Raw genomic sequence first — 19,954 nt, forward strand, 5'->3', positions numbered from 1 at the left:
CGCTGCCGGCCCCGCCCTGACGTCACCCGCGCGCGCCGCCACCGCCCCCGCGCTGGGCGGGCGTGAGGGGCGGCGGGCCCGGTAGGGAGCGGGGGGGGCGCCGGGGCGAGAAGCGACACCGGGAGGGGACACGGGGACGGGGAGGAGCACTGGGGGAACAGGGGGAAACACGGGGCCGGCCGGCGGGTGCGCTGGGCGGCAGTGGGGGCGGCGGGCCGTGCGAGGAGCCCCGTTTCGGGAGGGAGCAGCGGCGAGCGGGCGGTCCCCGGGCTCGGGAGTGCTGAGGGAAGGCGGTGCCGCGCGTCCAGCGGGACCGGGACGCTCGAGGGAGCTGTCCCCGTCCACCCTCCCTTCTCTTGAGACACCGGAGTGGGCGAGGGAGCGGCGGTGAGCACGGGCAGGGCACGGCGGGGCTGCTGCGGTGGCCTGTGCCGGCTGTTCTGGGCTAGTGCTCTATAGTGACAGGCACGGGAAGGATGCTGGGTTATAGCACATGGTATTCCCCATCCCTGGAAATGTCCGAGGCCAGGATGGATGGAGTTTGAACCAGCTGGGATAGTGGAAGGTGGCCCTGCTTCTGGCAGGGTGTTGTAATACGCTGAGCTTTAAGGTCCCTTCCAACCCAAACTGTTGTGTGATTCCATGACCTTCCAGCCTGCACAGTCCTTGAGCGTACAATGCCTAGTTCCTACTTTGTGACTGTGTGGAAAGGTGGATCCTTTGGGTTGTTTGAGCCTCTCTTTAAGAAGGGTTGAAGTTTAAGTGAGGATGTGAACCTAAACCTAGAAACACAGATTGTTTATGATACTCTAGATTTTTTTGTATTAGTATGAGTATTTGTATTGTACATATATGTGTACAAATTAATACTAGCATTAATACTAATACTAGTATTAATTTGTATTATTACTTTTTGTACTAGTTTGAGACACTGTGGCTGGAGTGCTAGAGAGATGTTTAACTATCTTAATTTTATTTAGTGTAGCAGATCACTAATATTCCAGGAAGTCTTTGTATACAGTGGTTTATCTCTGTTTTTTAAAAACTGGGGATGAGAGTAGCCCCTGTTTTGTGCAGGTTGAACAAATTCTTCATAGGTCTGAAAAACATGTTTTGTTGCAGCTGAAACAGCTTGAAAATCAGTGTCTAAAGAGCTGATTGGAACATTTGTGGTTTGTCAAAAGTCTTTGTAGGATACCCGAGTTACCGGTGGAGCCAGGGTGCTCCACAGGCATTTAAAGACCTCTACAGTTCATGAACGGTGCTGCTGTTAGTGATTAGAATTTGCTTGCATGCAGAGAGTGTGGATAAAATAATGAAACAAATTAAAGTTTTTAATAGATAATTATGTACACTGTGTCTTAAATTGTGTAAGGCATGGAGTCTGCTATGCAGGGAAAGCTTCTGGGAAGCTGAACTCCAGCATCTGCTGTTTGATTGTTGGCATGTGAAACTCAATTTGTCACCATAATGTGTTGCCCTTTGTAGCTCACAAGTTTCAGGCTCCCCAGGGATGTAGGCCCTACAGAGTTCAAGAAGCAGCTGAATGATGCTCTAGGTCACATAGTTTAGTTTTAGGTGGTCCTTTAGGTGGTGAGGAGCAGGGAGTTGTACTCTGTGATCCTTTTGGGTGCTTTCCAACCTGAGGTATTCCATAATCCTGTGTGACAGAGTTAACTTAATTATGCAGCTCTGCAGGGTTTGGGTTCCTTGGGACTGCACAGAGAAACTCAGAAGCTGTTGGCAGTGGCAGCAGGTGAGAACCTGTGTGATGGTGTGTCAGTGGAGGATGTAGCTCCAAGCTTGGAGAAGCAATGGTTCATGGTGGTGTTAGAATAAACCCAAAACCCTGAGAAGTTCTTGTGTTATAGCAGGAGATAGGGCTTAGAAAAGCCAAGTACTGTGAAGCTTTAGAAAAACAGTGTTTCTTGTGTTACTAGAAAGTATTTGCCTGAACTTTCCTGTATCCCAGAAAGGGAGAGAGACTGAAAACCCCTGGAATTAAATTATGAATGATCTCTCATCCTGAGGTTTGTGCACTGCTGGTAATTCCTGAGGATGTGTTGTGCTTATGGGGGGGTGCTCACACCTCTCACTGTGGGTTCACAGGTCTCCTGGTGTACAGCTCCATGAACTGACTAGATGAATAATACAGGAGCCAGAGGATAACCATTCCTTTTGTGGTTACTTCCAGGGCCTGGGGAAGATGACCACTCTCACACGGCAGGACCTTAACTTTGGGCAAGGTAAGGTGCTGTACAGAGTGCAGCTGGTGTCCTTGTGAGGCTCCTGGGTACTGAGCTTGGGGGAGTGTTGCTGTAGGGTTGCTCTGCCCCTAAACTTTCTGCAGCTAAGAGGAGGCAGCTGGAATTTATGCAGAAAAAAATACTTGTAAAAGTTCCCCTGAGCCTATGGTATTGCTCTACTTTCCCACACCCTATTCCAGCATCCTTTACTTCTGTTTTTCAGTTGTTGCAGATGTTCTTTCAGAATTCCTGGAAGTGGCTGTTCACCTCATCTTGTACGTCAGAGAAGTTTACCCTATTGGGATCTTCCAGAAGAGGAAGAAATACAACGTACCTGTCCAGGTAGGAGATTTTTCCTGGAAGCTGACAACCACATGGACAAGCAAAACAGCCAACACTCACCAGAACAAACTTACACTCTGGAAGTCATTGTTTAATGTACAGCCTGATTTTTGAGGAGAGCTTAGTTCCTCTCATAAGAGAGAACAGCCCTGTAGCTGAGGATACAGCAAGTGCTCATGGAACAAGGAGGTCATGGACAACAGTAGTGGAAGGCTTCCCAGCTCTGCAGTGAGGTAGCAGCATGTTTCCTAGGAAGTAGAGATGGTTGGAATATGCTGTTCTAAATATGCTGTTGTGGGTATACCTTCCAGATACACAACAACTGTGTGGGTGCCATGATCTACTTCAGCTGATTAACCCTTCCCTGAAAGAATTGCTGGTTTGAATGGGCAACTCAGCATTTTCCAGCACTATTTGACAGCATGACTTGAATGCCTTGTACACACTGGTGCTTCTGTTTAAATCTTCCCTTTTAGTATTGTCCTGGCTCAAATCAAACACAGCTCTGACTCTTCCCTGTGTTTGCTACAGATGTCCTGCCACCCAGAGCTGAACCAGTACATCCAGGACACGCTGCACTGTGTAAAGCCACTGCTGGAGAAGGTGAGCTCAGACCGGGGACCTGGGCTAAAATACTGCAAGTGGATTTGATAGAAAGTAAGACAACATAAATATTACCTTAACTGCAACATTTGTTTACAAATTTACCGTATACAATATACTAGCTGATAAAAGTTCCTAACAAAACTAAAACCTAAAATCATAATTTTTCCTGGCAGTTAAGACCCTGCCTTGCTTGTCTCATATACCACACAAGGACATGTCTGTATATTTCCAGTTACATCATTCTACCATTCTGCTTTACAATCCATCCCAATTTAAGCACCTGTTGTGGCAGAACAGTTTGAATGCTTTGCTGTGAACCAGCAAGCAAAGGTAGGTCTGGACTCCAGGTTTTTTGAGAGAAGGATGTGACCAATGAAACATTCCAGGAGGCTGCTGGCAGGCTTTGTATGCCTCACTCTTTATAGACAATTTGAATGCACATGTAGAAAATGGAATTAGGTCTATTTTAAATTGTGGTTGTATAAAACTCTTCTGTTTAGGCAATGGTCTGAATGTATCTTAACTTCATTGGTGTCCAGAGTGATGCAGTGAGATGGCTGTGCATTTCCTCCCTTGTTCCAAAACAGGATCTAGAGGAATTTAGCACACTTCATCTCCCCCAGCCTTAGCCACCCAGCAAGAAATGGCTTTGCAAAGGCATTTTTTCTGATTGCTAAGAATAATCTGAACTCAGGTTTTGGATAAAGGTTTGTTCTCTTGGCCCCAGCAACTGAGTGTACTCCACTGCATCAAAGTACAGTGAAGCACACTGTGGGCAGCAGACAGCTCATATTAAGGAAGGGATTTTTGTCTTGGCTCCTGCAGAACGATGTGGAGAAAGTTGTGGTTGTAATCCTGGATAAAGAGCACCACCCCGTGGAGAGATTTGTCTTTGAGATCACCCAGCCACCTCTTCTTTCCATTAGGTGAGTTTTCCACTCCTGCTTGCCCATGGCATCCAACACCCAGTCCTGGGAGATATTCTGGGAGAAACTTTAGGCCTTTGCTGCATGCCAGTAACAACTGCTGTCTCCTCCACAGTTCTGAGTCCCTGCTGTCCCACGTGGAGCAGTTACTGCGTGCCTTCATCCTGAAAATCAGCGTTTGTGATGCCGTGCTGGACAACAACCCCCCAGGTAAATAAATGTCACTTGGATCCCAGCAGCCTCATGCTTGGCATTCCTTGGCTTGGCCAATCCTCTGGGAGCTGTCCCCTGAGCTGGAACCTGATACTTCTCTTAGGTTGCACCTTCACAGTTCTGGTTCACACACGGGAGGCTGCCACACGCAACATGGAAAAGATCCAGGTGATAAAGGTGAGTGATATCCTTGGACACCTGATTGTGTGTAAAAAGCTGCAGAGCAAAGACTGGGCAGTGCAGTTTTGGCATCTCTAAGGTTAAGGCAGAGAGGTATTTTGAACATAGGTTGGTGCCACATGACAACATAACTGTACTTGAAACGTGGTGAAATGTGCTGGTGAGCTGACAACACATTTGCCACACACAGCCACAACTTCAGATAACTTCAAGTCTTGAAATAGATTGTAACAATACTCACTGCCCAGTGCTTGCTTAGAAACACTTAGAAATACTCAGGCATGTAGAATAGGTACTTGAATTTAATCAAGCAAAAAAACCCTCACCCACCATCCACTGTGTGGTAGCTGATTTTGTGTAAAGAACAAGAAAGATGAAGATTCAAGTAAGGAGTAGGTTTGGGGGCACAAATACATTTTATCTTGCAGGAAACTGTGTGCAGAACACTTTTATAAAGGAAGACTATTCTTATAGAATCTTTGCTTAGATACAAGGAACTTTTTTCCTGAGTCAAGTTATTTTAGGTGTCTTAAGGCACAAGAAATAAAGCTAGCCAAGTATAAAATTGTTTCAAAATGAAAGTCTGTTCTGCACTGCTTAGAAATGGAAACTTGTGGTGTAGCAGACCCACCTTTAGACTTCCAAGGCAGGATGGAAACCCATGCCCTAAGCATTCTGGAGTTGCAGTTAAATCCTGGTGTACTGAACTGGGCATGGTAGCTCAGGACAGCTGAGAGTGTATCTTACTCATCTCACTTTAAAGTTAGAGACGTCACCTCTGCAGTAAGTGAAGTGGGTTGACCTCACAGTTTGATGCTGAAACTGAAAATAATTATGCTGAGCATGAGGGACAAGTGTGTAAGTGTTTTGTTGTGGTGGAAGTTTTGAATTACCTGTTCCCTCAGCCAGTCTGTCTCTCTTTTAACACAAAACAAGTGCTGAGGAGGAGCTCACAGCACTGCTGGGTTCTGCCAGTAACACCTTGTGTTCCTGCCCCCAGGATTTCCCTTGGATCCTTGCTGATGAGCAAGATGTGCATATGCACGACCCCCGGCTTATTCCCCTGAAAACCATGACATCTGACATCTTAAAGGTGAGCAGAGTATTCTGACCAAGAGGTGCTGAACCTGCTGTAGTTCTGAACTTTGAATGCTCTGACACCAACTCTGCAGTTTTCTGTGGTGTTACAACTTTAAAAAATACTGGTGAGCAGTAGCTTAGTCTTACAGATGTCTGTGCCAATAATCAAAGCAGGGCAAGACTCCTCATAGTAAAATAGGAAACCTGGTTATGGGGGAAGGTATAAACACCACCTATTCAGCCTGTTGCAGGCCTTTTTTTTTTTTTCCATTCACCTACCTGTATACCAACTCTGGACTGTTGCTTTTTCTCCCTCTAGATGCAGCTGTACGTAGAAGAGCGAGCTCACAAAGGCACCTGATTTCAAATCTTCCTTGCCTTCAAGCTTCATCTGATCTTCCAGTGGAGTAAGATCTGTCACAAACTGTATCTTGATAACCATCTCTTCAGCTGGCCTTCTGGGTGAATGTAGAGCAGCTGCTGCCTCTTTGTTTTAAGTGCTCTTACCACTGTATAAAGAACTGACTTGGGATGGGGAGCCAGAGCCTGTTCCCATGTTGACTTGTGTGAGAGTACAGTGCATCCCTGGGGAGTCAGTGCTTTATTACCAGCCCAGTTCTCACCTGAAAAGGGCAGCTCCATTGCACACAGGCAGTGACAGACAGCAAGGAGCTGTCACACAATCCATGAGAGCAACATTTGTGCTAAGGGGGAGTGAGGCCTTATGTAGTGTCTGTCCACTGTGACTATCCCAATTAGTCTTCAATAAATATTAAGTTTTACCCCAGTTGAACTGGGCTGGGTTCTGTCAAAACCAGGCTCCTTTCTTCGATGAGGAAGTATTTTTATTTTCTGTGGAGCTTCCACCACTTTTCTGGCCCACATGTGGACTCTGTCAATTCCTCTGAAAGGCTGTACAACCTTGGTCTCTCCCCTTTCACTCAGAGGTGGCATTAGCAATGTGGAATTTGTCTCCCCAGCAAGGACATCTGCCAAGTATCCTACTCCTAACAGAGAATAGGTAAGGAAAGCACTGTTAATCCTATGCCTGTCAGAGGAGATGGAATATGGCATTAATTCTGAGTATATAAGGGTGGCAGACACTGTTCACAGTGAGCTGAACTTGTTTGTCAGAGAATTTGGTACACTAGCCTGTCCAGCACCTCCTGCTTCCTCCTAGATCAAGGCTGGACACTGCTTTAACATTTTATATTGGGTTACACTGCTCAGTACAAACCAATGGTGATGTGGGAAAAGCCCAGCACAATCAAAAGGTGCTTGTGTTGTTAGGCAGCTGCCTGAAGGGACTCCCTACCTTCTCTTTCTCTCCCTGTTTATTCAAACACCAAGGGACTGTTTTGGATAGGAAGGCAGATACCATTTTGATCACACACTTGGAAAGAGCAAGGAATTCACTACCAGTGACACAGCACTTAGGAACAAGGGGTGACAGTTTCCTGTGCTAGGAAGTGTATGATGCAGATCATAAATCTTAACTGAATCTTAAAACTGAAACAGGAAAGAAAATACCATACAAAGCAATCTGTGGCAGAGTCCTTGTAGATACCATTGGTAATCTGAAATTAAACATTTTAGCCTTATCTTTCTTAAGTTCCATGAACAAGAAAGTATCTTTAAGACTCTGTGTGTTAGCATAAGAATGTATTAACTAGAAAAGATAGATCTCATATTTAATTGTCCCAGTTTTTCTCTGGAAGGGCACCAGTAACTGGAGTAGCATCCATGGTAGACGAGGATGGAGATGAAGACAGAAGCCCTTCCAAAGGGCTGGGCCTGCAGAAGTTCTGCTGTGAACAAGAGCTGCAAGATAAAGCTAGGACACACCCAGAGAGTACAGGCAAATAGTGCACCTGAGGCCAGCTGCTTACAGTCCTGAGGTAAAAGCAAACCCTTCCACTGTGCTTCATAACGACGTCTGGGGCCCAATGGTGATGCTGCTGTTTGTCACTCGGATCCCGTACCATCCTGCCCAGAACTGGGTGTCCTGGCCTCCGTGCTGAAACCAGATGTAACGAACTCCTTCTGGGTAATTCTGGAAGGTGTGAGAAATCTGGAGACAAAAGAGGATTCCTCTGAATTTGTGTAAATAAACCAGCGCTCACCTAGAAGCTCAGAAAACTCCAGTGTGAGTTCTTAGAATGAGCTCTTCCTGAGCCCAGGTATCTTTCATTGAAAGTGCACCATACCTGCACTTTCTTCCTTTTTTGGGGGATGGGGAGGGGAAAGAAGCCTTTCTCACTCTCCCAAAATCCTGAGTGAAACTAACATTAACCTTGATTCCTAAGTGCATGTATAAGTAACATCTAATGCAGAATGTACAGTAAATCAAACCAGTTAAACACCTCTAACAGTTTAAGGAAAGTTAAGTCTTCAATACTTGGCTATCCATGCAGTAGTTTTAAAACAGATTTTTGATCCAAAAAATCCCTAAAATCTGCTCTTGTTATTTAATTATTTAGATAGAATATTATACAAAACGAAGAAACAATTAAAAAGACTGCACTAAAACAACACAGAAGCCCACAGGATACTCTAGAAAATGCTGGGCACCTAAAAATAGCACCTGTCTCACTGAGGACACAACTGCTTCTTCAGCATCATCAACAGCAAGGACTGACTCACCTTCTCCATGGAGCAGAGGAGGCTGAAGAGCAGAGAAAGTCCACTGGCACTTTTGGCCAAGTAAGACTTGCAACACACAAATGTCACAACACTGCTGTAAAGCTCCTGCCTCCAGGGCTGCTGCTCACCTCTCTCCACTTGGCATCACTCCACTGCTCGATGACCACTGGCTCAGGGTGGAATTCCTCCAGGACGATGTAGTCTTTGGAGAGCAGCCTCACGGTGAGCTCGTAGCGGCACCCGCAGTCAAACCTGGCAGCGTACCTGGAGAGGCAGGAGGAATCAAGGAGCAGGGCTGTGTATACAGCATTCAGTTCTCTTTATTTTTCAAAAGCAGTCTTCAAGGGGATCCCTGTCTGCAGAGGAAAAGGAATGTCATCCCCACAGCTATAGAGAAGTTCTAGAATTTACAGCTCTCCCACCTTTCTGTCATTTCATCATTTCATCACCTTCCAGATTGCCACCTTGTAGTCCACTGAGTAAGTTTAGATTTAGTTTATTCTTTACTCAAGAACTATACCTCTCAAAGAATAAAGAACTGAATTTTTAGCATGAAAAGTTCCAGAAGCCTAGCTTACCTCTAGACCAATGCCAGTAATTCTAATTTTCAGTGGTTCCACTCACCAGTCCTTGACTGTAATTTCAGGCCGTTTCTCATCCATCAGCTGATTCCAGTAGCCTTCTTTCTTCAGGGTAATGAGTTGAGACTTGAAGCATGGCCTGAAACAGACATAGAAATACAGTTCCACAGAATATATCTCTTCTTTCTTGCTGTCCTTTCCCTGACAGCTTTAATAGCCACCCAGATCCTGAAGGCCCACAAAGCTGACCTTGGCTAAACCCTGACTTATCCATATCCTTATCCTTAGCCAGAACCTGACAAAAAATTAACTGAATTAGCTTCACCCCAAGATAAAAAGAATAGTTACCTACAAGCTGGATTAAGAGGAGTCTCTGTACTTAGGTATTGGTAACAGGAAACCAGTGCCTTGTGCTTGTAAAAGCTGTTGATCCTCCTCTGATGACAGCTTTTATTACAAGTCTTAGTGTGACACACCTACCACTCCTGTAGGTTACAGAGCTTTGACCTTGTCATGTAAGTTGATTAAGTTTCCCAGACCCTTAACCTTTCCCTCCCACCTTTGGGAGAGGAGAAGCAGGGATCCCATGTAGATTATCCTAAATACAAAAATTACAGGAAGTTGCTGGTAGGCAGAGATATTTAGCACCTGCTGTGATCAATTCTCTCAGCAGTACCCATCTCTTTAGATTAACTGGCATAAAGGGTTAATGAAGCTCCTTCCTTTTCCCACAGGTGACCTAAGGTTCAGACCCACCAGCAGCCTTCTAACCATGGTGCCTTTTCAGACAGATGGGAGGAAGAAGCTTTCCAGTTGCAGGTTACTGGAATCCAGTTCTTACCCATATGAAGTGACAAAGTATTTGTGTACTGTGGGGTCTGGCATATCATTTCCGTGAGCTCCAGGCAGATCCTCAATCTTCCACTCATCTCCTTCGTTATTATCAAGTGTCCAGTGCTGGAAGTCCTCTAAAAACACAGGTGTCCAAGGTGAGGGTTAGGACCTCACTTCAGCTACCAGCAGGATCTCAGCTTTCATTAGAATCAGCAACAGGAGAATTCTAGGAAGCTGCTTGGTGTTTTCAGATCCACTGTATTTTTCCTACAGCTGTAAGTGACTCCTGTCATTATGCTGCCATTACCTTTAATGTGGCTGTCAGCATCTAGGACAGGAGGTAGCAGATTTCTGACCTCATCAGAAAATCATCAGCAGCAATAAAGTAGGATTAATGTAGTCATACTAATCAAGTCTTTGGTAAGAAAAGTTCTCCAGCTACCCAAATGTTTAATCCCAATACCTGATCATTTCACTACCACATTGTACTTGCAGTGCAAATTAATTGTCACTGCCTGCTGTACTGGAGCCTTATGACTCCAGATTTTCCTGGCTAAACCCACAAAGTATTGGTAAATACATACCTATCTACCTACAGCAGTTTTATTGCAGGAGTTGAGCTGTGAATCTGACCTAGCAGAGCTACACACCCTGGACAGTCCCACAGCACCAGCAGCTGAGGCACGCAGAACACTGACTCATTCTGACTGCTCGGAAACTCTCAGTCCTTTACTATAAATAACGAAACAAACCTTCAGCAGAAGGGTTTTTGATTAAGTTTCTCTTCAAGTGGCAGAGCATATAGAAGATCCTCCAGTCAGAGATGCTTCTGTCCAAGCTCTGACGATAAAACCCATCGCGCTGGCACTTGCGCTTCCACAGGGTGGTGAGGTCCACCACGTACCGCCACTGCGTGCACACCAGGCGGCAGGTGCGGAGCAGGTCCCGGGCGGGCAGCAGCGACAGCAGCTCCACCAGCACGTCCTCGGGGAGGTCGCCGATGGTTGTCATGGCAGACGGCGGGCCGCAGGAGCGCGATGGCAAATCCGCGGCGCCACGGGCCGAGCTGCCGGAAGCAAAGGCAGTTCCGCCTCGTTACGGACAGACCCTCGGACAGCCCGCCCGGCCCCAGGCCCGCTGCCCGCCGTGCCCCGGTCCCGGTCCCGGCCCCGGCCCCACCTGGCTCCGCCCATCTGCGCCTCCCGGACACGGATGTGCGGGGCTGCGGCCCTTCCGCGGGGCGGGGCGGGGCGGGGCGGGGCGGGGCGGGGCGGGGCGGGGCGGGGCGGGGCGGGGCGGGGCGGGGCGGGGCGGGGTCCCGGTTCTTTTTATCACCGGAGCCGGGGTCTTCTTTATAACCAGAGCCTGAGTTCCTTTTTATCACCAGAGCCCGAGTTCTTTTTTTATCTCCGGAGCCCGAGCCGCTCTCCCCAGGCCCGCGGACCCTGATCGCGCAGCAGCGGCCCCGGTAAGAGCGCTCGGTGCCCCCCCTGAGTCCCTGCGGGGTTTTTGGGGTGTCTCCTGGGCAGCCGGGGAGAGAGGAGGGACACGCGTGTGTCCCGAGGGTGTCAAGGGGTGGGTGCCACCCGGGAGCATGTCCGTGATGTAAAGCCGTTCACAGCTTGGATAAAATAACGGGTGGGAAGGGAAAGGTGCCCCTGTCCCGAGTGCGGGAGGAAGCCTGGCTAAGGATGCTCCATCCAGGCAGGGAGCAGCACAGGCTGCTGAAGTTACTGTACGAGATTAAAACAGCATGGTCCCTCCAGCCTACTTTTAAAAAAATTACATTTTAGCCTTCTGGACTGTGGTTGAGGGTTGGAAGTGTGGGGAGAAGGGGAAATCACTGATTCTGTCTCCATAAAAGCCAGGGAATTTTAAATTACAGTTTGGCCCTGCTGGGTGCAATGCAGATAGAGGACATATCTGAACGTCCAGATTTAGGATGCTGTTACAGCAGTGACTCCCTATTTCTTCCCTTCCTTGCCAGGTTTGGCGCTGCTGTATTTTGTTAAGTTGCATGCCAAGGTATTTCACCTGTGTTCTTAGTGCTCTCCCAGGCTTAATGAGTCATTCCTGAGGATTTTGGCTGCATCCATGTGGTTTGCTGCAATCTCAGCAGCTTCCCAGCACCAGGACTCAGCTGACATAAAAGCAATGTCACAGTGCATCCCTCACGGATGACATGGGCTCTGAATCTGCACACTCATCTTTCCATTGTCCTGCAGCATCTGGACCTGCAACTCAGGGCAGCAGAGAGCTGCTTGGGGTTCAGAAATAGCACATGAAGTTGAAGTAAACACTTCTGGCTTAATTTCCCCAGTTAGGAGGCCACAGACAATAGAATATTGGAGAATATCAGCTGAGTTATTTTCAGTTATGCTCAGACCTTTACTTTATACAGGCTCCTGATTAAGGTGATTAAGTGCCAGCACTCTGAGGGAAGCCTGTCAGATACAGAATGAACCACTGCAAAGGTGGCTGGCATGATGCTTAATGCTGATATTTGAGTAGTGCTTTGCGGAATTTGTTATCAGGGATGTTCTTAAAGGCAGAAAAAGCACCCATGTGCCTCCCTCTGTAGAGGAAATCATTATTAAGAAGCTGATTTTTACAGCAGCAGAGATTCTGGAAGGACTGATTCCAGCCTGGAAAATGAACAAACTGCCCACAGCTGAAGTTGTCAAATACATACATTTTGTGGGCAGATTTAATTCAGGGCTTAGAATATAAAAATAGTAATCTGCTTTAGGATATTGAGTTATTAAAGAACAGGAGGCCTTGAGGCTAGGAAGCAAAATCATGCTTTCACATAACACATTTCTTTTCCCTTTTTTTCTACTGTATCAGTGTCTGACATTGCTGAGGGTGGGAAACCCTCACCACTCCTTTCCATCTTTCTCAGACAGCTTTGCCCAGCCTGCCCCAGGGATGGAGTCCCTCCCTGAAGCAGTCCTGATCCGAATCCTGGCTTCCATACCTGCGGTGGATCTGGTGCTGGTGTGCCGCCTGGTCTGCTGCCAGTGGAAAAACCTGGTTGATGGAGCTGAGCTTTGGATCCTGAAGTGTCAGCAGGAAGGCATCACCAGAGATGAGTCAGATGCAGAGAACTGGCAAAACTTCTACTTCCTGAGTAAGAAAAGGAAGAATCTCATCAAGAACCCATGTGGTGAAGGTGAGAGACATCACAACAAGCTTCAAGGTGTCAGAGAGATGATGAGTCACTGAGGATTGCAATCTCTAGTCTGGGAATAGATCTTGGTTGCTGTCAGGTTACAGAATTTTCTCCCTGCTCAAGAGTCAAGTCACTAAATCTGTGCAGCCAATTCATATAATGAGCACAAAGGCCTTTGATAATCAGCCTTTGCAAAGGGCTTTACATGACAATAACTTTATATAACCTCTGCAGGGATCTAAATCACGTTTGAGACACAAAGATGTCCTGTGCAGAAACCATCCAACACAGTAATGGTCGTGGCATTTATTTCTGTATTGCTTCTTGCCAAGCCATGACAGGAGAGATGAAGCCTTTCCCAGCTCAGGGCCGAGTCTGCCTTCAGGCTTCTTTCCTTGGAGCAGCTCAGGCCAGTTGTGTTTTTACCCTCCTCACCTCAGCCCAGGTTAGAGACTGGGCACACACTCCATGTGCCATTATTCTGAATCTAACTTCACTTGCCAGAGCTACGAGCTGCTCAGCAATAAGCAGCAGTAACCAAGCCTCACAACCCAAGCAGCAATAATTTCACACATCATAGACCAAAGCAGTATCAACACAGCTTCCCCATTTTGTTTACTGATGACCTTCTGCAAGCTTTTCCAACATCCAGGTTTCCCTGTCGAAAAGCCCAATGTTTAAGGTCTTATTGCTTCAGGAAATACCACTTGTGCTTTAGAAAACTTAGAAATAAAGCAATCAGCATCTGTCCCCAGAGTCTTTGTGTGCTGTGACACTAAAAATGCTGAAACACTGTGCAGAATACCTAAATTATTTTCCTGGAATACATTCTTAAACACTTGTACACAGGCACTTTGCTGGGGAATGTTAAAGTTTGGTGTGATTAGGCTCAGTCAGACTAAAGGTTTTTGCCTGACTTCTGCTTAACAAACATATCCATAGTCTACATGCAAAATCAGTGCTGTGTCCATTATCAAACTTTCACAAGCCAGAGGAAGGTTCCAGTGGGAGATTCTCAGGTTCCCCACACCCACAGGACTCATCCAAGTCTCTTTTCTGCCATTTGCAGAAGACTTGGAGCACTGGGGAGAGGTAGAGAATGGAGGTGATGGCTGGAAAATTGAAGAGCTCCCAGGGGACTTTGGAAAAGAATTTCCTAGTGAAGAAGTCCATAAATACTTTGTTACATCTTATGAGTAAGGCTGTTTCTTCTCTTATTCAGGAATGGGGGCATTTTTGGTCCCCCCAGTCCCAGGAGAGACTGTGATACCAATGAACACCTTGTGTTTCAGGTGGTGTCGAAAGGCTCAGGTCATTGACCTGAGGGCTGAGGGCTACTGGGAAGAGCTGATGGACACAACCCAGCCTAAAATCATGGTAAGAGACTGGTAAGTATTAAGGAAGGCTCTGAGGACAGGCAGAGGGTTCAGAAAGGAAAGGAAGAGTAGGGAGGAGATAGACCTCATATATTGAGCTTTAAACTGTTGGAGCACATGAACTCTGGAGCCCAGGCTCTGTGGTGAATGAGGGGAGGTGGTGGGCTGGGCTGAGCACCATGGCAGATTTCCATCTCAAACCAAGGCCACAGTAACTTGGTGAGTGTGGTGGAGCCTTGGCAGAGCTCTCACAGGTAATGCCAACAGCTTGGATGTCCTTGTAGGTATGCAGGACGCAGAGATGCTGGCTGCCTCTATGAGCTGTGTGTGAAGCTTCTCTCTGAGAATGAGGATGTGCTGGCTGAGTACAAAAGTGAGACTGTCACCATCCCACAGGAAAATGATGGCAGCTGGAGTGAGGTGAGTTAATGGGCTCAGCAGGTGATACTCAGCTTACATGAATTAGGAATATTTTTAAGCAGAAAAATTCTCCAAGGGGAGTAGAAGGCTCTGTCATGGGTTCTCTGGAGCCATAACCCCATGACTGAAAAAGGAAAAGGGAGGCTGCTTTACAGGAAACTTGGAAACTTGCTGAGTCACCACTAGCAGGTGTAAGGTGAAGGAGATGTCCACCTGGGACAGTTGTCAATGGAGTGATAAAGTGGCCTCAGAACAATGTGATCAAAACTTCTCCCACTGTAAATGTCCCCACTGTTACTCAGCCTGGTGGGTCTGACTGTGGCCAGTGGGGCTAAAGGCTCTGTGCCCTGAACAACACAAGGTTTGTGGTGATTTGACACTTACTAACAACTATTTTGTCTCTTTTCCCAAAGATCTCCCACACCTTTTCCAGCTATGGGCCTGGGGTCCGTTTTGTCCGCTTTGAGCACGGTGGCCAGGACACGCTGTTCTGGAAGGGCTGGTACGGTGTCCGTGTCACCAACAGCAGTGTGACAGTGGAGCCATAGCTGTGTCTAAGCAGGATCTGCATGCTGACTTCCCTCAGGGCATCCCTTAGCCTTTGGATGGTTTCTGCATGGTGCTGCTTCTGGCTATAAGGCCTTTCTGCATAGGAACACGCGTGCAAGATGCCAGGAGCCACCACCCATCCTTCCTCAAGAGGACTATGCAAAGAATGTGAATGAATTTGTGAATGCACCACAAGACTCAGGCTCAGCCCTTGCACTGATGTTCTCTGTCAGACAGGAGATCACCTAAAAATCCTGCAGACCTCCTCTCTTAAGTCTCTAGTCCCCAGAACCCAGCCTGAGTCAGATCTCTCTCCTGCCTGCTTCCAGACTTGGGCACCCCTTAACTTGAAGGGATACTTTATTTTCTGAAAGCTAGTGTGGAAAGAAAAGAATAAAGAAAACCACAGATCAAAGCATAGCAGGGAAACCCAGAGCCTGTCCCCAACTGTTTCCATGACCTGCAGTGAGAACCTTGGCTTCTCCCATTTATAAATGGGTAACATTGTTTAGCACAGAGGGCCTCGAGCTTGGCTGTCAGTGCTGTTAGTTTAATTTTCAGTGATAATGCAAAGCAAGAGATACTGAATCCTTTTCTCTTGCACTGTTCCCAGCATCCATTTATCAAGGAAAGTGTTGGGAAGAGAAACCTGTCTGGTGTCCAACCCTGGGGCTTCAGGGAGCTCCCTCAGATAGATGGCATCTGAGAATAATTGTTAAGGGAGAGAGATGACAACAACTTAGGGGAACAGGTTAGAAAAAATTGGGGGATAGGGTCCAGGAACAAATGAAAGCAAACTCATTTACCCCTTCCTGGCCTCTGCATGCTTCATGCAACAAGCCTCCTGTCATCCAGTGTGACTGCTAGCAGGACACAGAAAGCTGTTGGCTTTTCCACCTCTACTGAGTGTCTGCAAGCAGAACATGTCTGCCTCGTGCTTGCTGACAGGACAGCACTTCATCTCCCACTTGTGCTTCTTGATATCACTCAGGGCTGTGAGCCCCATCCTGAACAGACCCCTGAGTTTTCCTGAACCAAGACTGTCCCTGCTAGTTATTCCACTCAGAAGAGCATCTCCTAACAGAGCTGGTGTTGCCTAGGGAGTGTATTTATATTTTTATATCCATCTGTCTGTCTTCCATCCTGGGCTGCCATTTAAGTGCCCCCTCACATGTGCAGTGACTGCTACTGCCTGCAGCCAAGGGAAAGAGCTTCCCACCTGGACACTGTGCCTGCTGCTTCCTCAGGCTTCCTGCCCAGCTGCAGCCAGGTGCCACACACACCCAGAGTCCAGGCAAACATAATAAAGTGACACGACTGTGTGTGGATTTCCTCTTGTGTGCTGGGTATTTGTCCCCCGTGCTGATTGTGTGGAGCATGTCAGGCAGTTCTCTCTGAAAGCAGGAGTTGTTTATTGTGTGTAATGCCATGGGTGGCCCTGGAAGAGGTTCATGCTCTGCTCCCCAGCAGCCTGGAGCTGTGGGAAGCACTTGATGTGCAATGGGTCTGCAGTGTAACAGCAAGCAGAAGTGCATTTCAAACAGTGGCAATTCTTTCAAGGCACAGAGAAGGTAGAGGAAGGATTCTACAGAGTCCAGCCCTGCTGCACACCCTCCAGGGCACTTGGCACTAGCTCTGCTGTGAGTTCAAGCTTAGTTGTGACCCAGGAGACACCAGAATCAGTTCAGAATTTAATTATTTTCCTTGCCTTACCCCTGCACACGCTGTCATGCAGGGCTGTTTTACCCACCCTTAGTCTTTAATGCAGCTGTTAATTAATATTCAGCTCACTGCCAGCTCCCTGCCCCACAGAAGAAACAATCCCTCCATTTGTTCCTAAGGAATCAGTAAAGTGAGAGGATCAATATTTCACACCTCAGTGCAACTGTTAAACTGAACCTCTCCTAAGTCTCCATCTTACAGTCAGGATAAACCTCAGGATTAATGATATTGTGGCCCTTGTACATAGGAGGTGGGACCATGGTCCCCACTTGGGGTTTATCTGGGCTGAAGCACTAAACACACACAGCCTCCCCAGCACCTCTGGTACACTGAATGCAGCTGCCCAAGGCCTTTTCTCCCCTCTCTTTATGCCTGCACCCCACAATTCACAGGGCTGTCAGACAACCTGCAAAGCTTGTCCTGACCTTCCCACTCCCCTCCAAGAGGTGTTTTTGCAGACACTCGGTGCCTGCAGCCTCGTTACTCACAGAGCTGCTCACAAAAGCCACTGCTGACCTCAGGGGAGCAATTACTCCTCACATTCAGCCATGTCAGTACTGGATTCCCAAAGCAAGTGAGTGTCTGGGTACATGGGGAAAAAAAACCTCTTGCTCACATATTTTGTTCCAAATGCCTTTTGAATTTTGATCAAACACTGTAAATCCGGATACACTGCAGCATACACGTACACCCAGTTCCAAGGCAATATCAATTCAGAGATATAATGGCTTCTCACACCTTACAGACCTCATGGAAATTGAGATGATGCAATTTCATAGGATTACAGAAACTAAGTGTAACTGTGACAAAAGGCCTTACATGTATTAAATCTCCCAGCTGCTGCAGGGTGCTGTCACCCACCACTTCAATGTGGCTTCTTTCTGCTGGCCAGCACCAGTGAGCAGCTGTGTGGCACTACACAGTATCTCCTTGGAACACTAGTGATCAATGCAGATGTGTGCTGTACAGACAGAAAAAGACACAAAAAGACACAAAAAGACACAAAAAAAGACACAAAAAGGTCTGCCCACGTGATTTAAATCAGATATTTGCATCCCCCAGACTCAGAGTACTTAGAAATCTGAGCATTAAAACACAAAGATTGAGTCTTGCTGAAAAATTCATGATGAAGAAAGAAAAAAATTCCCAAAGAGCCAAAACCACCCAAAAGGGTCCTGTCCCAGTCTTGATCATGGCAACAAAAGCTGCAGAAAGGGCTAGTGTTCCTTTGCACATCATGCCCACAAGGCACCCCAGCAGTGCTGAGCTACACTGAACACAGAAGCATTTTCCAAACACCCACAGTGGGATGGAACAGGTGGATGATGGAACTGCAGAGTTTAAGACAGAAACATTTCACTCTTTGCCAAGACACCACGTGAACCCCTCTTACCCCAGCTGTTTTAACACTCCCAGGCACCAGGAGAGGCCCTAGCACAGCACAACATCCCTGTTCTGCTCTTACCTTGTACTTGGTGTCTGCAGTTGTACAAGATAATAATATTATTATTATTTTCTGTAAATAATAATAACTGCAATTTTCTTTTCTACAAAGCCCACTATAATTAATCTTGGATATAAATACCATCATAGTTTAAAGGGGTTTGTTGGTTTGTTTTCTCTTTTGGTTTTTCCCCCTCTCTTGGGATTTTTAGGTTTTGTTGTTGTTGTTGTTGGTTTTGGTTGGGTTTTCTTGTGTTGGTTTTGTGGTGGATTTTTTGTTTGTTTTTTGGGGGTTTTTGTGTGTTTTGGTTTTTTGGTTGGTTGGTTGATTTTTTTTCATATTAACTTCTACAGCAAGTCTCTTGCAGAGGAACAGAACAGAGCAATATGGGGTCCTGGCAAGGAAGCACTATCATACATCTCCTGTCAAATCAAATTGAATTTTTCTATATGAAGCATCTATTATTGCCCACCTGGGGGGTTGTGGACAGATTGAGGAGTTTTCTCCCCCACTAGGCAACTCAAGATTGGGGATGGGACAGTTGGGGGAGAAAATAAAAGTAATCTATCTGAGAATTCCCTGTTGCTTGCAGCCCAGCTGTTCTAGCCAATTGTAAAAGGGAGGGTTTAGGAACTTGATTCCTTCTAAATCAGTTTACAGAGGCTGGGAATGGCACTTCCTGAAAAGACAGGCTAGCAAAGCATCAACTACTGCAGCAGAGAAATCCACCCCAAAACTGTAGCAGAAATTAGCAGATTGACAGATTATTCTGAGTTGGAAGGGACCCAAAATGATCAGAGTCCAACTCTTAAGTAAACCCAGCCCACAGCCTTGGTGTTATGAGTTATTAGCACAAAATGAGATAATCTCAGGGTCAGGTCTCAATAGGGTCACCTGCCTGACACTTGAGGAAGAGATGTCACAGGTACAGATGTTATAGATACATTTTATATTGTTGGCTTTTCACAAATATTAAAATGAATGTTATGTGTATAAGAATGAGAAATTTTGTTGTATTAATATAGTTTTCTTTATTTCTGTTATTGATGAAATTTAGAAATAGTGGTATAATACATATATGTTAGGCTATGGCATAGCATTAAAATAAAAACTGCTTTTGTTTGTATAACCCAAAGATTGAGGAAAAAAAAATAGCCAGAGAACTCCTGCATTTGTAAACTCTCTCATCCAGATGAAGACAGCAGTGACCAGAACTCTGGGGGAGGAATTTATTGCATTTCTGGTATCAGAGAATGTAAATCTCAGTGACACCAAGAGGATTGATCTATTGGGAAGGGGGCAAGAGAAAACTAAACAGAACAACACCAAAGATCCTAAGAAGAATGGATGAATATGGATGAGAATTTATGGATATGTAGCAGGGTTCTGTTTTTAAGGGACAATCCTTTGTTAGTAAGGTGAATGCAGAGACATCCGGCCATATCTGTATACTTTACTTTATTTTTTCTCCTAATCGTTTTTTTATTAAACTTTTAAATTCTATAAAAATTATGTGAACATCGTTTTTCACACAGAGAAGCCAGCCGGGGGCTGTGTCACCCTCCTCGAGCCGTGTCCCTGGGCTGTGACAGCAGAGGGCACTCGGGCTGCAGGCGATGC

The 19,954-nt window shown here is 46.5% G+C and overlaps 3 protein-coding genes across 8 annotated transcripts; 2 read left to right on the top strand and 1 right to left on the bottom strand.

Annotated features, from left to right (window-relative positions):
• The first annotated feature begins 1 nt into the window (after window position 1).
• On the top strand, window positions 2-6,407 carry MAD2L2 (mitotic arrest deficient 2 like 2). Of its 4 annotated transcripts, none has more exons than XM_058855287.1 (9): window positions 2-81; window positions 2,195-2,246; window positions 2,470-2,588; window positions 3,120-3,191; window positions 4,020-4,120; window positions 4,236-4,330; window positions 4,437-4,510; window positions 5,514-5,606; window positions 5,913-6,407. In XM_058855287.1, the coding sequence occupies exons 2-9, from the start codon at window positions 2,207-2,209 to the stop codon at window positions 5,952-5,954; spliced, it is 636 nt and encodes a 211-aa protein (XP_058711270.1). In that variant the 5' UTR covers window positions 2-81; window positions 2,195-2,206; the 3' UTR covers window positions 5,955-6,407. The 4 variants fall into 4 exon arrangements, with proteins under 4 accessions (XP_058711270.1, XP_058711273.1, XP_058711271.1 ...); XM_058855290.1 differs by having other exon boundaries at window positions 32-81; window positions 2,110-2,246; XM_058855288.1 differs by lacking the exon at window positions 2-81 and adding an exon at window positions 259-387.
• Window positions 6,408-7,234: 827 nt separating this feature from the next.
• On the bottom strand, window positions 7,235-10,895 carry LOC131587416 (F-box only protein 6-like). The gene is made up of 6 exons (XM_058855282.1): window positions 10,831-10,895; window positions 10,404-10,717; window positions 9,659-9,785; window positions 8,861-8,956; window positions 8,365-8,500; window positions 7,235-7,664 (listed from the first exon to the last, which is right to left on the bottom strand). The coding sequence occupies exons 1-6, from the start codon at window positions 10,842-10,844 to the stop codon at window positions 7,518-7,520; spliced, it is 834 nt and encodes a 277-aa protein (XP_058711265.1). The 5' UTR covers window positions 10,845-10,895; the 3' UTR covers window positions 7,235-7,517.
• A 130-nt stretch (window positions 10,896-11,025) lies between these two features.
• FBXO2 (F-box protein 2) lies at window positions 11,026-19,470 on the top strand. Of its 3 annotated transcripts, none has more exons than XM_058855283.1 (6): window positions 11,026-11,119; window positions 12,554-12,823; window positions 13,893-14,019; window positions 14,116-14,200; window positions 14,467-14,619; window positions 15,033-19,470. In XM_058855283.1, exons 2-6 carry the CDS (start codon window positions 12,580-12,582, stop codon window positions 15,165-15,167), a joined length of 744 nt encoding a protein of 247 aa, XP_058711266.1. In that variant the 5' UTR covers window positions 11,026-11,119; window positions 12,554-12,579; the 3' UTR covers window positions 15,168-19,470. The 3 variants fall into 3 exon arrangements, with proteins under 3 accessions (XP_058711266.1, XP_058711268.1, XP_058711267.1); XM_058855285.1 differs by having other exon boundaries at window positions 11,035-11,119; window positions 12,499-12,823; window positions 14,116-14,211; window positions 14,484-14,619; XM_058855284.1 differs by having other exon boundaries at window positions 11,057-11,119; window positions 12,558-12,823.
• The last annotated feature ends 484 nt before the right edge of the window (window positions 19,471-19,954 follow it).

Source organism: Poecile atricapillus, chromosome 22 (assembly GCF_030490865.1).
Source record: "Poecile atricapillus isolate bPoeAtr1 chromosome 22, bPoeAtr1.hap1, whole genome shotgun sequence".
Taxonomy (NCBI): domain Eukaryota; kingdom Metazoa; phylum Chordata; class Aves; order Passeriformes; family Paridae; genus Poecile; species Poecile atricapillus.